Source organism: Pseudochaenichthys georgianus, chromosome 3, assembly GCF_902827115.2.
Source record: "Pseudochaenichthys georgianus chromosome 3, fPseGeo1.2, whole genome shotgun sequence".
Classification (NCBI taxonomy): domain Eukaryota; kingdom Metazoa; phylum Chordata; class Actinopteri; order Perciformes; family Channichthyidae; genus Pseudochaenichthys; species Pseudochaenichthys georgianus.
The window spans coordinates 30554921-30579297 of NC_047505.1; the positions used below are offsets into that span (position 1 = coordinate 30554921).

The 24377-nt window shown below is 40.5% G+C and overlaps 1 protein-coding gene across 3 annotated transcripts in view; it reads right to left on the bottom strand.

Annotated features, from left to right (window-relative positions):
* The window catches only part of pcdh17 (protocadherin 17), a 55314-nt gene extending 40711 nt beyond the window's left edge, over positions 1–14603 (bottom strand). For 2 of the 3 annotated variants that reach the window (XM_034109325.2, XM_034109318.2), the window contains exons 1-2: positions 13944–14603; positions 10397–13195 (exon numbers count right to left, since the gene is read on the bottom strand). In XM_034109325.2, coding sequence (XP_033965216.1) covers positions 10397–12889 — 2493 coding nt within the window. In that variant the 5' untranslated portion in view covers positions 12890–13195; positions 13944–14603. The remainder of the gene's footprint in view (positions 1–10396; positions 13196–13943) is intronic. The other variant, XM_034109333.2, reaches the window with a different exon arrangement.
* Between the last annotated feature and the right edge of the window lie 9774 nt (positions 14604–24377).

Genomic DNA, 24377 nt, shown 5'->3' on the forward strand with positions numbered 1-24377 from the left:
GCAGAAGTATTATTTTAAGCAACACATTAAGTTGACGAAACACTCGAGACAAATGTAATTAAAGTCAGATCGTGTTTTAGACGGGGCAGTGATATCATAAACCTGTTAATGTACGCATTCAAACACTTTTTCTTTTACCAGCTGTATTCACCTTGCAGGTGCAGCTATGTGGCTTTTATCCTGGATAAAGTGTTTAAGTCATGGATGTTTAAAGTTTAACTTCTTCATTTTTGACTAGTATTAAAGTTCACTTTTCATTCAGGAAGTATGACGCTGCGCTGTCAGTGCGCTTCTCCATGTTTGTGATTGGTCGAATGCTCCAGATACCACCCCTTTCATGTGAACGCGCACCTAACTAGATAGGACACGGCTGGCTTGAGCGATCCACTTGATAACCAGCGTCGTAGTACAGTTTAGCGAGAGCGCGTATGTTTTGGATTAGGCCAACCGGCTAACTCAAACATATCCAGGTTAGGTTGAACCAGGTTCGTAGTATAGGCCCCTGGTCCCGACCAGGTTAGCCGCTAAGCATAAGTTACCATGGAGATCTAGCCTGCTAAAAAGAGAACCAGCATCGTAGGACCGGAAAGCCGGAGTCTTCCCTGAATTTAGCCGGCTAAGCGAAAATCCTGCTTCGTAGTATACCCCCCTGGTGTCGGTATCTTACTGCTGGGACCAGTCTTGTGATTATTTATAAAGGAAATATTAGGGGAAAAGACAATTGGATTTGGAGTCAGAGAGGACTTAACTTGATTTTACATGTTTACATGTTGAAACTCTGAAGAAAGCAGTAAAAAAGGAGGTAAAAGATCAAGTATGTGATCCTGGTTTGTAAGCTTCGAATCATTCAGTACTTGCTCATCAAAAGTTACAATGGCTTTGCCGGTAACTGAAGTATTGAGTCAGCACTGACCTCCCTTCACCCTCATTAATCCAAAGCCAACTCAGCCCAAAAGTCCAAAGCTGTTACAGACTTAACAGACCTGTCGTACTGTGCAGACAAGACATGCATGTGTGAATTTAAACAAACTACCTATTGGGCAAAATGCCTATAACCATAGCTCAAAACAATAGCTTCTATAAAAAAAAAAAAGATATATATATGTCATTTTGAAAGTGGTATTAATCAAGGAGAAATCTAAGTCTCAGCAAGAAAGTTAATATATTTCCAAAATGTTAAATATGTTTTCCTTTAAGATCTATATTTCTTCTTTTCAGTGGAATGTATACTAATAATTAGAGATTACCTCAGAATTAACATTAAATTGTCGACTGGCAATCATTACATAATGCAATTGAACCAACGTCAAATATGCAAGCAAATTATTCAGCATATCTGTTTGCAGCCTTTTTAATGTAAAGATTAGTGCCATTAACTTGTTAAAAAAATACACCGTTATTAAGCTTTCAAACTGATATTTGTATGCCCTCTTATGCAGTATTTTTTATCAAATTCAATCAAAGAAGGACACATTTTCTAATTTTGTTTTGAAACAAACAATCCACAAAATGTTGTCTATTTGCAGATTAACAAGCGAGAAACTAAGGGGGAACTAAAACATTAAAGGACGCAATTATTCCATTTGAATGGATGGAGAAATAACTGTTCCGTGGATGAAAGGATTTTGGATATTTCCCTAATGCCAAGAACCGAGGCCAGATGCTTATATATAAACACAGAAACACGCAGAATGCATGCACACATACAGCATGTTTAATATCAATACATGCACTAGTGAACACACACACACACACCTGGGTTCTTCTTCTCTGTGTCTGTATGCAGAGACACACACACACATTACCCCTCTCATTCACACTCTCTCACACACACACACACACACACACACACACACACACACACACACACACACACACACACACACACACACACACACACACACACACACACACACACACACGAAGCTGCGTATTTTTACTTCAAGGTGACCTATCTGCTGTATATGTTTCAGGTCAGAGGTATCTGAGCAAAGGATGGGCCAGAAGAAAGAGGAATACAATAAGTCGGTATACTGTCTATACACCTGGGTAAAAACTGACAGAAAAGGCTTTAGGATAATGCTCTGTTGTCAAAGTGTTGGACGCCAGTTCTTCTGGCTCTCTTTTAAGTGCGTCTATAGTGCATTAAGTATCTGTCAGACCAGCTTTACCATTAATCAGCTAGCCCACAGAAGAAACAATCGCACATAATCTCAAGCTCTAAACCCATCTGACCTTCTCATCAAATGCACAGATAAATCCCCCTTCAAACCTCAGTAATTTAAAAAAAAAAAACACACAGGCCAGAGCGCTAGTAATTTCTTCTTCCCTGCTCTCCCTCCCCTGCAGTCCATCTGATTGGTTTTTCCCACAGCAGCACCCATGTCTCTCCAACATTGACTCAGCATGTCAACATGACTTCAAAGAGGACGCAATTTCAGACAATCTGTGTTGGGAGAGGGGTTGTTTTGTCCCATCAATCTGTTAATAGGAAAGGAGAGGAGGAAAGAGGAAAAGAGGAGAAGGGCAGAATACATGGGTTCCATTCGTCATCCCAGCAGTGTTGAGTGTATAAATAGCAAGATCTGTTCAGAGTTATCAGTGAGCCAACGCTTCCATCGTGGTACTTCATTTAAGACTGTGCTCAGATCAATATGGCAGACATATACACTCTGTACTGTTGACAAGATAATCTCATCATTATGAATTTGGCTTGGGTCGTCAGTAACATGAGGAATTGCATGGCTTATCTAAGATGACAAGAGCAGAGAGACAGAAAGGGAATCCTAAAAGGAAAAGAGTTAGAGCAGGAGCGGGGGGAAGAGAGGAAGAGAGAGAGCGAGCATAATTATTTTTCTTTTTTTTAATAAACAATGCTCAGTGCGATAGATAATGAAATACAGTATTTTAGTACCAACAGAGGAAAAATCAATATGAAACGGAGCAAACCGGCAATTGATCTCAATGCTAAAGGCCCCAAAAATATTTCTCTCCAAGACATAAACCCAGTGAGAGGCCAATTGAGTACATCTGTGTAGTGCAATAGAAAAAGATGAGACCGGCCAAATATACAATTTTCAATACAGCATTAGCACTCAACATGGCCTGAAGGGCACACACAGTAAAAGCATTTGATGACAAATGTTTTGTGCCCGCATTGCCCGTCACTTGGTGGGCCTTTTTGTTTAGGCAATAACATCCAAGAATGCCGACTCATTCACCTCTGTTGCCACAAACACATAACAGCCACTACAAAACACAGTGGCTTTCAATTCTCTTGAGAAACACATAGGGCTTTAGACATGGGAGTCCGATTTCAAACTGTGCTGCAGGAATAAGCAGGGGCAGAAGTGACGGTGAGGTCTCTTATGGACCCATTTCTCAAATTGCAATGCAAATGTAATTTCTGGAATAAGAAGGGACAATGAACTGAAGTGGTTGTATGTGGAAGAAGAAGCCTGTTCTATAACGCCTTGTTTTGGCATGTAGTTAGGTGATATTAGAGTAAATTAGATGGTATTCATGCCATGGTATATCCCTACAATCAATTAATCACATTACTGATGAAGCTGAAGAAGTGCTGAACTGTAGAAGGCAAGGACGAAGAGAGAGAGAGATTCTCATGGAGCAAGGGATAAATCATTTCTCTTATACTAATGAGATAGAAGGTGAGAACAGATTCACATAACTCATTCTTTGAGCTGCGTGTTGTTTCTACATTACATGCCTGGGGGGCACAGTGAAGGAAGATGTGGCAGAAAGAAAAGCTCTCTCACGTTGGACTGGTGCCAAGACACAACAGAGCCAGTTCCACTTTGTTTGACTTTGAAAGTGTTTTATTTACAGCAAGGAGACCCAGCTGCTAAGAGTTCAAAGAATACATTGCCATGCCATGCACGCCAATGTAGCCCTCTGTGCGCTGTGTATCTCAGCGCACATTACCATGGGGTCACTCCTATATATATATACACCTATTTACTGCTGCAGCTACATCAGCTTCCTGCTCAAAATGCTAAGTCTAGAGACCCCAGGAGGGATCTAAGAGCCCTCAGGGGGCAGGCGGCCCCTACAGGGAAGCCCATTCCAATCTGAGGGAACCAGCAAGACCTGTGCTTCAGAGCACAGCTGGTGGTAGCACAGGTGCATCAGTGCGAGTGCAAGTACACACGCACATAGACATGGCAGCTACATCTTAGATTCCTCCACTGTGAAGGTTATGTTTTGTTCTCTTGTTTTTGTGACCTCTGTTGATGCTAGGTTCCTTGTGCTTGAGTTGTTTCAGCACAATGAATACCAGCAGCACCAAGGTAAATGCTTTAAAATCTCCTGGGGGCATGCACAGACTGTTTTGTCACTCTCTTCTTTTTCCTCTATAGTACAGCGTGGATCGGAGGAGTTTATATCAAAAAGAAAACACCTTACAGTTAAGGACTGATCCATCTTGTGTAGGCGTTCACTTGAAATGCAACATACATATGGGCACTCACAGGATCGGCAAGGTCAAGAAAACAAGACACACTGTCAAATAGGAAAAATAAGACACAACAAACACAAATGAATAGAAGAAAACATAAGTCACAAGGCTCACGGTAGCAGAATAGAAAAATAATATGGTAAGTCTTATAGGATTAGACCACATCAAACCAAGATAAATAATGGCCTTTGCTACTTAACAAAAAGACATGACAGTGTGACATGATATTTAGAAGTTCAGTGTCATTGAATTAGGGGAGTTCTGATTGTTCACTTCCCCTCCATCGCAAACACACTCATGCGCTCACAAATGCACTATTACTCCAAAGCAAATGTCCACTGACAATCCGGTCTTATTATCGTGCCCATGTCATCTCCAATAGGCTGCTTCCTATTCAACCAAGTAAATTGGTTTAATGTGTCCGGGCAATCTGGCTATCACGGAGGTCAACTCATGTTCTCATATCCTGTCTCTTTCTCTAAACTCTAAAAAAAAAAAAAAAAAACTTTGTTTCCCTGCTTTGCCAGGTCGAGAGGTCTGTTGAAATAACGAAATGATGCAGCTCAGATAAGTGCTGTGTCAAAATGAATGAAAAACAGCTGGTTGAAAGGATTTGTAGTGGCTGATCAATAAGACCAATATAATGCATACATATATGTTGTCTTCAGTTGCCTAACATCTATCCATCCCTCTATCTCGAGGCAAGGCAAGTTTATTTATATAGCACTTTTCAACACAAGGCAATTCAAAGTGCTTTACAAAAAATGAAAGACATTAAGAAAATGGCATTTAAAATCAGTCATTAAAAAGAAAAGCTAATAAAAGAAACATTAAAAGAAAAAATACATGGTTCAAAAAGTTACGGTGCAGTTTAAGATGTGAATAGTTCAATTAAAAGCAGCGGCAAAAAGAAAAGTCTTTAGTCTGGATTTAAAAGTAGTAAGAGTTGCAGCGGACCTGCAGGTTTCTGGGAGTTTGTTCCAGATATTTGGAGCATAATAACTGAACGCTGCTTCTCCATGTTTAGTTCTGACTCTGGGGACAGAAAGCTGACCAGTCCCTGAAGACCTGAGAGATCTGGATGGTTCATAATTTAGCAGGAGGTCAGAAATGTATTTTGGGCCTAAACCATTCAGTGCTATATAAACCAGCAGCAGTATTTTGAAATCTATTCTTCTATCTCTACAGTTTTTAATCGATTTAAGTTTGTCAGAACTTACATGGGGAACCGTTTTTAGTGGTATCGTCAGAGGCCTTTATTCAATTATTCAGTAGGGTTACTTGGAATTTTTCGATTAATAAAATATGTACTACTACCACAGCTATGTCGATCTGAAAAAAAATGTCTTGTGTACTTCCACAAGAAAATGAATAACTAATTCTGTAAATCTTTGAAGAATCTGTATCCTTAGTCCGTTTCATGGAAAAAGTGTTCAGGGAAAACATCAAAAGTGAGGGTAAAGATGGAGACATTAGTGTTGTTCATTAATTCAGTTTTTCTTTTCAAAACTTAAAACATGGCATTACCATATACTGTAGGTGTTGAAAGAGAAGATGAAGATTAGTCTGCACTTTCTCTCATGCTGCCACTTATTGCAAACAGAGTGAGGTAAATTAAATGCTCAAATTATATTTTAATCATAACGTTACTAGTAGTTTCACACTTACTCTGTGTTGCCCCCCTTCATGTTAACAAATATGTAGCCAGAGACCTCTGATGTTTATCGTGACATATTCTGCTTCCCTCTGATGTGTCAAACAGTATGACTTATTAATGAAAGAGGGTGCAAATATAGCTGCAGTTTTCTGCTGTGTGTTAGTCTTTGCTACAGCTTCAAGGCATTCTGATGCTTCTGTAATAAAACAAGCCTCTCTGCAAACTGAAATACAACTAATGGCAGCTAATAAACTATTACAACATTCAATGACAACATTTCTATATTTTAGCTGTAGTAGATACAGACATAATTGACTGTTCCTTCCCCAGAGCAACACTCTGTGGTCTAAATACACTTCCTCTCAGTTGCATATACCATTTGAGCTTGGGGGAGATGAAGAAAAATAAAACGTCCTATTAATAATTCAGAATTTCAGCATGTAGTGTTATGTACAGTAGCCGCAGGTTTATGTGTGGAAATATGTAGATACACCCTCGGGAGAGCCAACTTTTTTTTTTAAATGTACTGGCATGACCAAATAAAATAAATCTGGCCTTGTGACTGAGAAGAGATCAACTGGGGGACAAAATAACACAAATTACAAACAGCTTCTTAAACTGTCTCTCATTCCTGTAAATGAGTGTTAAGACTGACTGCATCTAGTTGCTGAGCTGCTCAATCCTGTCAGCAATCGGCTTCAGTACAGGTTTACCAAACTCATTCCATAGAAAGCTTCAGAGGAAAGCAGTTATCTAAAGATGAAGGGAGAGGGGGAGAAATGAAATAAAGAGCGCTTTTCTATTCATTGCCTCAGTGGCCACTGAAGTGTGGGAGCAATTTCAATACAATATATAGCGGAGGCTTTGATAAGACTTTTTCAGTAGAATCCTTCAAAACAGCCCAAACCTGGTTACATGTGCATCTGTGTGTGTTTATGTGCATGAGTGTGTGTGGGTTTGTGTGTGTGTGTGTGTTTCTTGGAGGAAGGGTGTTTCAAGGTTCGGACAAATGCAAGATTGTCCTGCTCATAAAAGAGAGGGGCTCTGTCACGGTGCCTGCCAGCTAAAGGCTTAAATCACATGCCGGGAATACACAATGATGTTATACCCCCCCACACACACACAGCCACCCACACATGCATATATATACACACACACACACACACACACACACACACACACACACACAATATACCTAAATTATACAGAGTAAGACCATTCCTGGAAGCACCCATTTTCAACATCTGCTCTAGCTAAATTGTTGGCATGCACAAGCTCAACGTAAACAGATCAACATTTTATCTCCTATATTGCCTACCCACCATTTAAATGATCACAGTCACACCTCTTAACTTCTTTTTTTTAGCACTCAAAAAACTAAATTCATTCAATACGTTTATGGCTGCCAGTCATTTAAAGAATCTTTTCCGAGACCTTGGTTTAGTAGGAATTCAAGAAAAGATAAATCAGCATAGCTTTTTCTAAAAAATGTGTGCATATTTTACCATTGATGAATTCAGTTTCTGTATTGTACATTTAAAGATTTTTATATAAAGCACTTGTAACAAAATAGTGTCATGTATACTACTACAGAATAAATATATTTTATATTCCATGCGTTGGTATTAATTTATGTCTGACATCTTTGTCATTATAAGCAGCAAGAGCCTCACTACCAGATGACAAGAAACAGTGTCAAGTCAGCAGAGAATATAGAGCCCCTTTTCTCCTTGACACCCTGATCTCAATGCTACCCGACACAAGGCAGAATGTCGCCACCTAAAGGCAGCTTTTATAGCCTTTCAGACTCTTTGCCTCTGTACCACCTGCACCTTATTAACACGGATGGTCTCCTACCGAGACCGGATTCAGTTTAATTATAGTTTCATGGTGAATCAAATTACTACTCAAAACAAATCAATATGATAAATTATGGGCCATTTAAAAGTAATGACACAGGAGTCTTAGAATGTTTGCTGACAATGAGTGCAGCTTCTTGAAAAGATGGGAAGGAAGCAGCAGAGAAACTTATAAAACAAGTCAGTGGGCCACAGCCTGGCACAGCTGGTAACTCTAAAGTATTCAAGGGAGAGTGGGCACAGAACAATTTACTGAAATCCCTTTTTCCTGCATATTGAAGAATTTTGAGGCAGATTGGTTTTAACCTCGATTCTACACTAAGTAATTCCCTTCTACGCCTTAAGCGGAATTAGGCATCATTACGTATCATCTATCTCCTTATCCAAGGAATTCTCTTTAGAAATGAAATGAAGCTTTCCACTGGGCCGGGTGCTGGCCAGCAGAGCTCTGCTGATATGTTCATATTATTCCCCTCTACCACATAGAGACCAAGTCCAGCCTCTCCGCGAGCGCACCACTATAAAACATCATTAGAGTCCAGCAGCAGTGTGGAGAAAGACTGGGAGTTGCAGGCAGCTACAGTAGCCCTACTAGGTACAGATGAAGACAGTAGCACTAAGGTGCCCTTGTGAAACTGACTGAGCAGGCAATACACTCTCCTGTTTATCCATGCCTTTATTTATTTTTCCTATTTAGCTTCTCCTCTCATGGCAACCGTAGTGACAGATGGGCTGAGAGGCCTTGGGATCGATGGAAGGGGAATTCTGTCTTTGTTTCCTGACATTTTTCCCATAGCCACTCTCCTGTGACTCAGGTTACTTACTGTCCACACAAATGGAGTGAGAAGGCAGAAGCAGGGGAGGAAGGGAGGAAAGTGATAGGCTTCTGTACAGATTCTGAAGAAACTTAATGCCTCAGGCCATCTCCCTCTACACAGGTTTCTGTTGAATAATACAACAGAGCACCCTGCACGTCTGATGCGTTGAGGGGACCCTCTGTAAACAAGACACTAAGGAATTCATTGTTTCCACACATTTGTTTCCCTTTGAAAGTGGGAGAAAAGTAAGTGCACAAAAAGGATATGCAACAGTCTCAGACAGTCTAATTCATCATCACTACTTTTATCAGAGAATGGAACAGAAATGATTCTGTTCCTTTGATTAGAAAGCCTTAACGGTCTTTGTGCTGATCCTTGCCCTATGCAGCTGGGCCATAATAGAAGCAAGGCTGAGACTGAGAGTGGGAACAACAGACAGTGGCCTTCCTCCCTGGTGGGAAAACGTCACATATGATCACAGTCCTCGTCACATCCACATCCAGCACAAATAGTGGGAGAGAAAAGACAGCATAATAGAGAGACGAATAGTTGCAGTTCAAAAGGGTTTAAGGGAGGAATGTCAATCATTCAACGTGCCAATTAGTATAATGCCATACGCGGAACATTATAAAAGTAAGGGATGTTTAATATTTCTGTTAAATTATACAAGGATCATTTCTTGTTTGAATATCTGAACAATAGGTATTGGTAAGTAAAACGGTTTGCTACACCTGCCCATTGTCCCTAGTGTTGCACACCACTGTCTTAAGCAGGCACTAATCTTTGTCTGACACGACAGACTTTTAATTGGCTTAAGGCTGAAGAGACAGAGAATTTATCACGTTAGAGGCTTATACACCCAAGTCCAATGCACAAAGTCCTACAATGTAGCCATTAAAGTAAGTATAATCTGTTAATCTCTAGGAATTAGAGAATTAAATACGCTATATTTAACCATGAGGTGCTATAGAATTTGATGACTGATGTGATGTTAAACAACGGCATGAAACCGTGAACGCCTATTTGTCACTGCTGGAGAGAATTTACTGTCGTGGTAGAGCATTATAGAATTGACTGCCTTTGTGTACAAGTTTATTTATAGAGTACGTTATAGAGTATATTAAAAAAATAATAATAGTAATTGGATTTTGACATTAACGTGTCTGTGGGATAAATATATAGTTTCGAATGGAATTGAAAAAAAAACTGATTATAACTCAGCAACAGGCTAAACTCTTTATTCCACAGGAATAAAACGACAGTGATTGAGTGATTAAAGAAACATTTCTACATGAAAACTGATTTCAAAAGCCTGGCGTGACATATTTCAGGCACAACTGATTTGTTTCGATGTTGCAGGCTCTGTTCTATGAGAACACCGGAATGACTGTTTAATCCTTCTAATACTCACCCCTCCCTTCCTTGTTTTCTCTATGCTCTTGGGCCTCTCTGCCTCTGCCTGTCCTTAACCCTCTTTATTTTGATTTTCCAAAACAAGGGACAAATGTTGATATAGGAAATTGGAGCTTTCTGAGGGTTGTGACGTGAAAATGGTGGCATAACAGTGAAGGAGTGCAATTTCCCTTACCTGTATGATGGACATGCGGTTAGTAGGTGTATCTGTAGTGCTGGTGACTGGGCCTGTGAAGCTGGTGTGGCATCCCACGTGGCCTTGGGGCACGCTGATGTTATTGGCAGTGGGCTTGAGGTACATGACCTCTGACCTTGGTGAGCTGAGTGGCAGTCGTGTCTGGTAGTCAAAGTACATAGGAGAGGTGGCCAAGGAAGGGCTGCTTACCACATTCATCACATTCATGGCATCCCGCTCCTCCACCTCGCTCTGCACCAGCATGATGTCGTTCTTGTTAATCTTCTTCTTCTTGCCTTTCCCCAGCTGAGGGTGCGAGTACTCTGCAATGCGACAATTATATGTACGGATCTCCTTGTTTTCTCGCTTGCACTTGATTGCTATGGTCACCATTGCAGCCAGAAGCATGATGGATATGATGCTTAGAGTTACAATAAGAGGCAGGGACATGTCCCAGTTCTGATTGTCCTTTGTGCGTGGCAATCCATCAGGGGGACGTCCGCTAGAGGCCTTGACGATGAGCCTGGCGGCAGCAGTCAGGGTCGGCTTGCCATGGTCTGATACTCGAATGATCAGCTCCACAATGGGGTTCACATCGTCCCAGAATGGGTGGGCTGTTCGAACCTCCCCAGTCACTGGATCAATCTCAAAGAGGTGCTCCTCATTGCCATCCGAGATCTCATAAGTGAGCCTCCCGCTCTCACCATAGTCATTATCCACGGCCCTTACTGTGGTGACAATGTAGCCCACACCAACATTACGCGGCACATGGATTTCAGCCGTGTCATTTAGAAGTAGGGGCAGAACAATGACAGGGATGTTGTCATTGACATCGAGAACACTGATGCGGACTGTAGCATTGCTCTCCAGGTGTGGGGATCCTGCATCTCTAGCAAGAACCTTAAAGTCAAAATACTTGATTTGCTCATAGTTAAAGGATCTCACAGCATAGATGGCTCCATTAGCAGCATTCACATTAACATAGGTGTTGACATCACCCCCACTCACATTGGAGTTCATTATGCTGTAGTATACTGTGCCATTTTGGCCAAGGTCCGGGTCATGCGCCAAAACTGAACCTAGGTACTCCCCAGGAATGTTGTTCTCAGGTATTTGAAGAAGGTAAACTGACTTCGTAAAGCGAGGAACATTGTCATTCTCATCCAGAATCTTTACGGTGAAGGATTTTGTGGAGTTTAGAGGAGGAATGCCGTTGTCTTTGGCCACAATGGTGACATTATACTCATCCTGCGCCTCTCTGTCCAAGGGCCTGTCTGTTACTACAGTATAGAAGTTATCATAGTTCTCTTCAAGTTTAAAAGGGACATTACCCAGCACTCTGCACTGAAGCTGCCCATTCCTGCCTGAGTCCTTGTCTGTGACACGGACCAGAGCAATGACAGTGGCTGGAGGTGCTGCCTCACTGATGGCACCCTGTCTCACAGACACAAAGCCTATAGATGGCCAGTTATCATTCCTGTCAAGCACTTTAACTGTGACTTTACAATGGCCTGGGATTGGATTGGGACCTAGATCCTTTGCCTGGACGTCAATCTCAATGACTGGGCTCTCTTCATAGTCAATTTCGCCCTGAATCTTTATGACCCCTGTTCTTGAATCTATGGAAAAGAGCTCCCGGATTCTCTCTGGGGCATAGCCACTAAAAGAATAGACTACTTGTCCATTGTTGCCCTCATCAGGATCAGTGGCATTTAAATCGATCAGCACTTTACCAGGAGGAGAATTTTCAGGAATTTCCACAATATACGATGGTTGATCAAACACAGGGCTGTTATCATTGGAATCAATAACTTTAACATTTATCTGCATGTTACCTGACCTAGGATATTCCCCCCCATCCGTGGCTGACAAAATGAGGGTGTGATGGCTTCGTTCTTCGCGGTCCAATGGTCGTTGAATAACTAATTCTGGAAATTTAGTCCCGTCGCCACGGGATTTTACCTCTAAGGAAAATAGATTGTAGTCATCGCGTGTTATTTGATAGGTTTTCAGGCCGTTCTCCCCTGCATCTGGGTCATGCGCGCTGGTCAGGGGAAAACGTGTCCCTGGCATTGCATTTTCAGAAATTTCAATATCAATCTGATCCGAGGGGAAAGCGGGTGAGTTGTCGTTAATGTCCTGGATATCTATTTTGATCATGCAGATCTCCTTGTCATTGGCAAACACCTCCATGGAGAGCTGGCACTTGGGGTTTCTCTTACACAAGGTTTCCCTGTCAATGCGTTGCTTTGTGTACAGCAGTCCGCTTTGAGGGTCCACGTCGATGAGATGCGGTGCTGAGTTTTCAAGAACCCTGAAGTTGGCTTTCTTACCCTGTCCCGGCCCAACCTGTTCGAGTCCGAGTCTGGCATCTTTGGCTATGTTCCCAATCACTGTCCCTGGACCCTGTTCCTCCGGGACAGAGTAATTTAAGTTCTTCAATGTCAGGGCTTGAGCCCATAGGAGGAGGAAAAAGAAAATAGAAAGATACATCCCCACTCCGTAAAAGCAGCTATAAACTGTCTTGTGTCTATGCTTCCTTTGACCTGTTGATATTTTGTTCAAATGTGATGTTTCTATTATTCAGGATCAAAAAAAGAGTTCTGTTCATCATGTGAGGCCTTGGCATCTGTCTTTGTGGATTGTCTTTGCTATGTCTCTCTCTTCCTCTGCCTTTTCCAGCAATCTGTGGCGCTGAACACCTAATTTATATTCAGCTGAGCGCCCAGACTCATCTGAGCAATAATCGCGATCCAGTCTCCGAACAAAATAGTCATTGTCAGTGTTTCTTCATACAACCTAAAAAGAAAAACAGAAAAAAAAATATTTGTTATATGTGTCAATTATTCAGCCAAATAAAATCTGACTACAATACAATAGCAATTCTGCCAGTTAGAAATCACATCCACCGCGGAGCCAAAAATGAAACAGGGCTCATGTGTAATTCATCTCCACAATTATAGGGAAGCTTGTCAATTAGTTAACCTTGGGAAGACACGGCGCAGCCCATACACAGGGAAATACTGATTTTCTTTCTTGTTTATTTACGACATGTATCATTAGAAACAAAATACAGTTCTTAATTCATCCTAATGCAAGACCTGACACTAGCGTAATGTTTGCACATTTGCACATTATGAGAAAGCCGAATGAAACTGTAAAAGGACAACTTTAATAATATACTCCTGCAGGCGTACAACTGAAGATGGCCTATTGTAGCGGCTATTTGAATAAGTGTGGATAAAATGAGCCTCTTACACGCACAAATCCGCATAATCCGGATATTTACAATGAGCCTTATAAAAATTCGGAAATTAGCTGGCAACATCTCAGCACTGCCGTGTAATTCTCTCCACTAATGCCCTCTGTCTCTCTCTGTATCTCTCTCTCTGTGAGATTCAACGGTCCTTGGAAGAAGCTGTTGCATCTGCATGCATAAGGATGGTTGTGAAATAACAACCATTTAGAAATGAACAACTGACAGGGCTTTCAATGGGAAAGTGCATGAATTTACATGGAGCACATTATAGACCAAACGTAAACTTACCCAAAAAAGTGCTGTAATAGTCCAAATAATATAAATGTAAAAACCAAAACAGTCAGTTCCAGCAGGTTTTAGGGAGAGTTTCATTCTCTAACCACTTTCGTGTTAGCCCACCACCCGTATCCTCTTTCCCTCCTCTGTGCTGGGAGAAAAGCCACAAGCCTCCGCTGCACACGCAGGCTACAGTGCAGCGCAGTGGGAGAAAAAAAAAAAAGTGCTCCAGAAAAGTATGACTGTAATGTCAATGAGCTGAAGTCCTCTCCGCTGTCTGATTAGGATGCAGCGACTCGCCTTCTGCCCGCAGTGAGTCACCGTTCTTCAGGAAAAACAACTGTTCGGAGAGAAAACTCTATGGGGAGATAAAAAAAAATCCAAATGTATAGTAAGGTAGATCCAAAGCAGATTTTTAAAGGGCGATTATTGTTTTTTCCCCCGTCCGAAACAGAGCTGAGTGACTGATTCCCGTAGTGGCATTTTGTCCTTGTCCGTCCTCTTCAAAGTCCACACAGAGAGACAGCTGCTGAGGAGGTGGTCAGCGACAGCCCCGCATTCTGCCACAAGTCTGTCGTGTTGCTGTCTGAAAAGCGGATGATTTTCTTTAATATATACGCACAATCGTTAGTTAGTATTGTCTGCACGTAACACAGCCCTAAGCACATAGAACGCTTCCTCTCACTGACTGAAGTCCGGACACCGCATGGTGCATTAAACATTGTCGCTACTCCTCTGGCAGCCAATGAATTTGAAGAGGTGGGAAGAGAAGGAGGGATTCAAAAGCCGCTCTGGGTACAGACTACAAATGATTGGTGGCTCGTAGTTCACCGGTGGTGCATCTGTGTTTTTTCAAATTTCACACTTCATTGTTGTTTACAATAAAGGAAACCGTGCGTTGGACAACTTGCAAGGGACTAACAGGGCAGGATGCAGCGGTTTGAAATGTCAGTTGGATCATTTATCATCAACAGACAGCAATATTTGGATTTAGTGTTAATACAAGTATTGTAATTGATTCCATTTACGGTATTGGTTCTTTATGTTTTATTTTGGAATTGATTTCAATGTTTTGAGAGAAGAGATGAATTGTTGAGTTTTTTTTATAAAATAGGAACAACAATACAATAGTATTAATTAGATAGGCACTCTTAAACATGTTCATTTAATGACCTTGACTTATATGTTTAAGTGCCACACATAATTTCTTCATATAGTTTTTGGTATAATGCAGCAACCTACTTTAGAGACTTGTGTTTTAACTCAAATATAAAAGTGTTATAGTAACAATGTATTTATAACCTGCTAGGGTGCCTCTTTAGAGTATCTATGCCACAATCCTATGATATTATGCAGATGATGTATGCCCCCCTTAGAAGCAGCAGTGTTTTTTATAAAATACTAATAGTAATTTCCAAACACTGGAAATTAAACTGAAGTATCTTTTGGTAATAAGTTAATTGATTATTTATTTATTTTTTCAGCTAAAAAAGACAACAATACTAATTTCTAGCTGTTAAGAGTTGCGGATTTTAAGCTTTTCTTTCTTCTTATGTCATGGTGAATTAATTAATAGTGCATCATTGTGCAGAGAGTAATCAAAGCTTTCTTGCAATCTTTCTGTGTGGACATATTGTGACTGAGGCTCCATGCCCATATTGGTTTGATTTACCATTTAAAATACATCACAAGTTATTACATATCCATATAACCTTCACTTCGCTGCCCTGATAACTTTTAGTTGCTTTATCCTTGACTGTTGTCACGAGCTGCAGTTTTGTCCATATTCAACCATACCCTTCATTTGGTATTGCTATTTCAACGTCAGCTTTGTTGTGTAATCTTGTGGTCGATCAATGTATACACATGGATCTCAACCTCTTTGACTTTCCCACTGACCTTTCTCTCTGACAGGAGGGAATGACATAAGTGTCAGAATCATTCGTTAGTCAGGAGGCGACCAAAGCTCATTACTAAACAGCAGGTTTGATGTACTAATGTCAAGATGCTGATAACCGATGAAGGTAAATGTCACATCACTGTCTCTTTCTGCATATAATGTGTGATTTGTTGCGTGTGCATGTGTGTGTGTGATTATTTTTTTAATGTGATGCATATTTTGTGTGAGTGTACCTTCCTCTGAAGTCTTCAGTCGGCAACAAGACAGATGTTTTTTGAAAATATGATTAACAGCATGTGGATAATAACGACAAAACATTCCAATCTGCTATTGAATGAAGTGAAATCATCAGATTTACTCAAGACCTCAGTATTGCCAAAACATGTTTTTTTCATAATTTCCCCAAATAACAGGGTATCTTTTGTTGTTGTAAACAATGCAATGCACAGTGAGTTTAAACAATGCCTCCAAAACCACCTGCCTTGATGAAATGTCACAGTGTTTCCAGAGATAAACCCAGCCATTAGCAGCTTTCTTCATTAGCCCAATTAAATGGCCCTCAGGAAACACACTGACAGAAAGTGTATTTGGAATGGGCTTCTGGTGAACAGCTGCATTAAAACACTATTTCCTAAATTAAATTTCAATCTAATGGCAATGGCCTTTCTTCAAGTGGTAATAAGAGAGAGAAGGCCTCGTCCTGACTACGCCATTTAACCCATTTTTGAATTTTTTTTTTTCCTTTTCCTACACTCTCTGATTTCTCTTCTTCTTCCCCTTGAGCAATACAAATGTGTTAGACTTTTAGAAGACATTTGAGCCATGAAGAAAGACCATGAGGATTCTGAATGAGCTTATTTTCCATTACTACCTCTTTCAGGAGAGAAAATGAAGACAAAAAAAATATGTTCTCACTTAAAGGTAGGGTAGGTAAGAATGGAGAAACCAGCTCGAGTGCGCTAGAATTTGAAAGTACGCAGCCGAAAAAAATCTGCCCCTTCCTTCAGACTTCCTTACAGAGCTCCTCCTCCAACACACACGAACGCGCACATGACCAATGAGGGCAAGAGATAATGTTGTGCACAAGATGGAAGGCTGACTGGCAGGTAGGCCATCCAATTATCTGACCCGGGCCGGCTCAGATGATTGGTCGTGCTTTTTACAGTGCCACGGCTTCCACAGATGACATTTTTGTATGTATTGTCAAAGCATTGAATGTATTCATTGCTATCGGGATGTTAAGAGCATTCCATGGAATATAACAAAAAGTGTTTCTGAAGTGAATTACCTACCCTACCTTTAATACACAGGATTTTTTTCCAGCAGCAAACAGTCACCTCTTTCACCGCTACTTTTACCTGCCTGTTGTTTGTCTCCCACATCATTTGTTCCATGTTGCCGTCAGAATTGGTGTTTTTTTTTCTTCTTTACAAAGTTTAACACTTTGCTGTTTCAGAGAAAGGGAGAGAGTATAGCACTTCACTTTGGAACAGTGTTAGAAAAGCTGTTTCCCAACACAGTTTGAGAACACTTTGCTTATGTATCAACACTGAGAGCGGCACTGATGATATTTTTAAGAATGTGTCTCCTTCATTGTTCAAAGACAGCCCTCTTTACTTTACATGTGTTACAGCACCCATGTATAATGCGGTCTGACTGCAAGTTTTTATTTATTAATGCTTGTTCCCACAGGTGACCTGCATATGTCACGCCTTCCTGAAAGTTAGTTCATCCAGCATATGACCCCATTACAGGATAATCTCTGAGAATTCATAAGAGACTGTTGAAGCTTGTATTACATTACATTACATTATGTTACTTGTTAGACGCTTTTATCTAAAGCAACTTACACATACATCAATACTGTGGGCATTCCCCACAGGAGCAATTTGGGGTGAAGTGTCTTGCCCAGGGACACAACGACATGCTGACTGCAGTGGGGTTTGAACCTGTGACCCCCTGATCCGAACACCAACGCACAACACACTGCGCAACACACCGCCTTGTATCTGTCTAATTTTACAGCAGCAATATCATTTTACTGCCAAATAAAAAGAAAACGTGTTTGTCCTACAAAGCTATTTTTCCTGTCCATGACTTTGACATTTTTAACAACTTACCTGTAGCAATTTTATTAGGCTCAAAGTAATGCATAAATAAGGGTGTGGCTGCTTTTTGGTGACAGGTGGGCACCATTGAAGGTTTCTAGCCCACATTCATGAAAGCTGAGTAGGGTCCAACTACCATTACAACAAGCAGGTCAGGCGGTTGGTTAGAATGTCAAGCCAGATGTACATGCATTGATCCACTCAGATGGGCCACCAAGGTCGGTCTGACCAACTGCACTGTGTTTGATAGATGTAAAGGTAAGTATGAGCACTGTCATGGTTTGCAGTTTTAGCCGTGTAATCTATCTATATGTTCACTATGCAGCCTCTCCTTATTTCGTTTTTCTCCAGCTCTAATGCTGTCTTTGTAACAGAGCAGCTGAAATCCTTGACCCAGCTTAGCATTGTCATCAAGCCTCAAGAAAAACAATGGTTTATTCAGAAAGATTGATAGGTAAACCCTGTCCTGTGCGTGGTGAGAGATAGTATGTGTGTGTTTGTACACTTTGTGTAAACATGTCTATATGTTGATTTTATAATGTATCTCTACGTGGCTGCAGGTACTGAGCGCGTATTTCGCAGAGTGTATTGGACAGGATGAATGTGTGTAATGGTCAAACACAACTTGCATCTGTTAGTGTGACTGTTTATGTTGTTCAACCAAATGTTCACTGTTTGTAGATTCCAAGAAATATTTCCTACAAAAAGGATGACTGTGTAACCGACTCTGCCGCATCACATTCCTTACTGTGGAATTGTGGCCAGTGTTCGGCTTCAATAGGCAGAGGGCTGAGTTCACAGGTAACTACAGTTGTGAATGACTTGTTTTATTTTGTGATATGTGATATTATTGTGAAATGTGATATCCTGTGAGAGAAAAATAGATCTACTGTAAAACAGAAATTAATTCTCATCAGATTTCTGGACATCCTTTGGTTCTATACACTGACCCTCTGAAGGAAGTCAATGAGTCGGATGCATACATTAATCCTCTCAACATGCTCTTAGTGGAATAACATTCTCCTTGGAAAGAACATCAGATAGATTCATTGTAATCATATTCTATAGCCTTATTAGCATCACCTATAGTGCTCCAAAAGAGCCACACCCCATTTGGCCAGCCAGACTGGACACAGGAAATAGGTGCAGTAATGCTCAAAGTTATGCCTTTAGTAAGCAGTGCATTCACCCTAAGGTGCAAATAATTACCTCTCCTCTCGCCAAGTATCGTGCTGAGACAAGGAGATGAGACCAACTGCCTCCTTTAGCTTAGCATCAAAGATACACCAACTGACATAATTTCATAAAGATTCAAAACACCGTTTATACAACCCTTTGATAGACATAAAGCTGGGTAGTAATTTGTATTAGAAACATTTACTTACATCTTTCCATGCAATGCTTTTGTATAGCTTATTGATATTAGAGAGATTAATTAAAGCAACACACAGCAGTGTTTATTAGACAACATAAAGGGCTTACGTAAGTGACACACGAATCCCCCTGAGAAACAAATATTGCTCTTTAACAGTTATTACAAGCATAGCATTCAATCTTCTATGCCTGCTAGACTTCACACTTAAATAAAGCTGTCATGTTAATTTATTCATTTGAGTCATGCATAATTATTAGGTTATTGATTTCCAAAAATGTTTGAGAAATTGAATAAGGATGGACCATTGGAGGAAAACACCAACAAAATAGTGTTATAGGGAGAGCATACTGGAAAGGTGAAGCTACAAAATAATTGTTGAAAATATCTGAAATATAATGTTTGACACTGAAAACCTTGCTGATGAACAATGAAACATGTGTAGGCAGGATTCCATGCAAAATTGTGTCTTTTATTTCCAAAAATGACGAGGAGTTTACAAAGAAAAAGTTAAGCTAAAATGACATACTAATGAAACCCACAGCCTCAAAGTGAACTGCCACCTTGTCCCTCCATACAATGACTGGCATTATCTTCTCAATCTGGAACCTACCATCTGCTCAGGTAATCACAGGGGTGCAAGCATTCCAAGAATATGTAATAGAAAAAGGATGTTAAGGTGCACTTAAGTGCAATACTATCAACATCTTAATTGACCAATATGCATGCATAAAAGCTTTATTGTGAAATTGGCGACTAATTCAGATTTGTTTTGCCTTACTTCAATTGCTTATGAAAGCCCCATGAGTGATAAAGCATGTGATGCAACAACAGAAACACAACTGAAACAAGTGTATGCTCTGTTGTTTATAGAACTTGACTTATAAATTGTAGTGAAACAAATTACTAAACTGGTGATTTTTGTCTAAAGCTTAGAGCACCACCTAACCACCAACTCTTTTATTTGGAATGGCACAGACTAATGTACAGAGTAATGTCTAATGTATTATGTCTAAACATGTTCTCTTGTTTTAACAATTTGTTTTGTTATGGTCAAAAGCATACATAAGAACAGTGTCTACAATACATCAAAATAGGTCAAAGTAATTTTCTACAGATGAGATAGAATCATATGGGTCACTGCATTATTTCTGGAAATTCAAACAGAACAAGTGTTAAAGGATTGAGAAATTACCAACCAATGTTATATAGGTGACCTAGTAGAGTGTCTATATTTGTCTTACATCAGGCTTACTGTATGTGGAGGTTGTGGATTTGCTTCCCTCTCATTTTTACATCTCATTTAATTGTATCTGGACTTTGTAATAGTAGCTATTGTTCTCCACATGGCTGCCTGTCTGTGTTAGCTGCCTATGTCTGTCAAGGCTAGCACTATAACACCACTTCAAATTTGCATTTTGAAAGCCCTTCACTTGTCTCATATTTTCACAAAATACCTCAAGGTCTTTTTTTAAATAGAGAATTGAATATAATAACTCTCACAATCATGCCTGATATCAAACAACTAATCTTGAAAGAATCCCAAGATGAACTCTTAATTGTTCTATTTCACTCAACAACACTTCTGAGTAACATGGTCATTTTGATTTGAAGAGATTGGGGATTTAAAAACAGGATTTGATATCTCCCCTTGGTGTTTTCTTTGTATTGGACTCAACTAGGCTACTTCAGTTTGTCTTGTCTGAGGCAACTTTGACTCTAGGGATGGTCAACCCTCTGCAGCTGTGCGTCCCTGTCTCTTTGCCTTTATTTCCCCCCTTATTCAACAACTATCTCCTTCTTTCTGTCTGTGCCCTTTACCAACCATTCATCCTTCTATCTTCCTCGTCTCCTTCACTCTCTGTGCCCTCTGTCTCAGTCACCCTGTAGCGAACAGGTGTATCTGTCTCTCCCCTGATGAGTTTATTACTCCGAAGTGTCTCGATAGTCCCCGTGGACCCCCTGCTTCCTAATATGCTTAGCCCTCACAGCTTATGTCAGCCAGAGTGGGTGGTCTGATAACGCTCCACTTGATCAAGCCATCCACATCAGGGTCCATCTGGTCCACAGTCACTTTGGTCAGCTTGTATGTCAGGGGGAAGACACACAGACAGACAGACACCCACACAGAGTAACCATCCCCCACCCATTCAAGGTGATGGGAGTGACACTGCAGTGTGGTACGACGGGGATCGTCTTTTCAGTCGTGGGGAACATTTTTAGAAATCTTCATTTTTTCTAAAGGAACATGTATGGAGATTAATCCAGAGTGACTCAGCCTGGTTCCTTCAATACATCAAACTTGCAGGCTCTCAAGAGGAATCAGGAGGAAGTCCATTATGTATACAGCAGCTAAATTAATTATCTGTTCAGTCAAAGTATAAACCATTATGTTCCAAGTTTAAAAGACTAAGGTAATCATTAGGAAACTCTTTTTTTCAGCACCTCAAATTATTAGTGGAGAATATATAGCCTCTGAACAGAGATATACCCATCAACAATGGAGAAGGTAGCCAGTGGACTTTGAGACGATCACTAGACTAGACCCGCCTGACCAAACGCCACAGAGAATGGAGTGGCCGCCAATCGAGAAGATGTAGATGTGTTTCTGGCCATCAGATAATTGTAAGTCGAACTTTCTCTCTCCATCTTGATCTCGTTTTGGTCAGCCCCAACTCCTTGGGGAACGTTCTGCCTCTTAGGCCGCTACTGTAACCCCTTTTTTTTTTGTACAGACTATCTGCCATCCTTGGTCTATCAGAGCTTTTCACCTGTATCAACAGTTATTTCATCCATTGTCAAAATAAAAGTAATATAAAATAAGTAGCAGCTTGAAATAGATATCATATATTCCATATGCCCAATATCATTAAAATGTACCCAATGGAATACTGTAAATTAAAGTTAAAAAGAGAGTTAACAATATGACACAGGACATACAGGGATCGTCGTCACATGCAATAAAATGTTATTCCAAAGTCTCAAGGTGCATCATGTGGTGTCACTGGCACAGTGTTATGTCTTTAAAAAAACATTACAGCAACAGGGAAAAGCGAGAGATTATCTGTTTTTCATACATGATGTTACCCTCTACTGTTTGTTTTTCACAGTGCAGTATATTAATAACAGCAAGCTAGCACACTATGTACTGAGTAATCCATGGTGGCTCCATGATTCTTGGAAACACAGGCGAAACAGAAGGTAAATGTTTTGCTTACCATCAACGGAGAAATGATCCCACCTGCCACCTGCCTGTCTACTTCGCTCTCTCATATTATTTTCTCTGGTCTTTCACTTGGAAATGCCTTCCCCCTGTACCCAGCCCCACCTTCCCACCAGGAGATATCAAAGGGGTAGAAAGAAAGACAAAGACTCCTACCACATCCCCATAGAGCGGTGCGGTGCCTGAGCTTAGATGTGCAACATGCTGAAGTGAGAGTGCAGCACCTGATTCCCTCAGAGCTGCTGCAAGTCTTTGTAAACTAGGCCTTGAAGTATGCATATGGGTGGTGTTCATCATCAGTAGATGTACACATCAGCAGGATGTGACCTTTTGACACCATGAAGTGCCTACAGATGTTACTTACAATGATGTTTCACATGCAAAATAACACGGTCTATGGCACTTACATTCAGCACATTTCCCCACAAGCATGAGAGTTATTTACGGTGTGGTATTTGTTAGAGCCAAAGCTTCTTTGCACTCACATACGATGAATTGGCTGAGAAGTAATAGCTTACTTACAGTGATATGTTGTATTCAATTGACACAGTTTCCATTATCCATTTTCCAGTTTGTTCTGCATCCCCACAGTCCTCATCAATTGTAAAGGGGAAAAAAGTACTCTCCACATTTTAATGTCTGGTTGTCCATGGCAACCACATGCTCTTGTTTTCTCCCTCCTTATGTGGTAACAGAAGACACAGTAAGATCACAGTAATCTTACAGTAAGATCACAGTAAGCTCTGACTCTGCCAAACTCTTTCTGTTATTGTTTTACCGCATAGGAAATTCATCTAAGAAATATATTTATTTATTTGTTTAACCTTCAAAATGTCAAGCATTGAAAAAGAACATCCATCTGCTGATGGGAATGGGGTGGGAAACACATTAGCACCATCTAGCGGTGAGTTCAGAGGAGCCTTTTGTCAATAACTTGATTTCAAATTGATTTTGTGATTTTTTTTGTTTAAAATTAGCAAAGCATATATGTTTGTATGTATGTATGTATGTATGTATGTATGTATGTATGTGTGTGTGTGTGTGTGTGTGTGTGTGTGTATGTATGTGTGTGTGTGTGTGTGTGTGTGTGTGTGTGTGTGTGTGTGTGTGTGTGTGTGTGTGTGTGTGTGTGTGTGTGTGTGTGTGTGTGTCTGTCTGTCTGTCTGTCTGTCTGTCTGTCTGTCTGTCTGTCTTTCTATCTCTCTATCTATCTTTGTGTTTAAATCCTGGAAAATGCAGTAAATTGCATATACTGACACACTGTCGTCATGCCTTGCAGATCAAGTGTTCTGATTATGAGAAATCTCAAACCAGAGCTAATTAACCAGATAATAAAGAATTCTGAATGTCAAGTAAATTATGAATTCCCTTCCAGCATGTTCCTGTAATTATCTCCAAATGTGTCCTTTTTCAAATCCCCCTTTACCTGTTTGAAAGCGCCAGTGCTTCATGCTGTATATAATAGATCAGGCCATTTGCAGAGCATTTAGAGACTGCTATTAAGCCTTGCTTATGAAAGTCACGATCCCCTCTCCAAACCATCTAAATCAAAGACGTCAATGCACATAGCCAGCCTTTCTGCACGCATTACACCGATTTCTCAACATGTGATTTGAGGGATTTTCTGATTTGTAGCAGTCATAATGGTGTGGATAAACTGTAGGTTGCATGTCTAAAATAGAAGTCAAAGAGTTCCAGTTTCCTTCTGTGCAGCTTTTATCTGTCTTTGTTTATAATTGGTTGCTTATCTGTGCGTATCTGGTCCATAGAAGGTACATATTGAACGGCTAATGTTAAATCACTGCCTTCCATTTTTCCAGAGGAACATTAAAAAGGCCTTTCT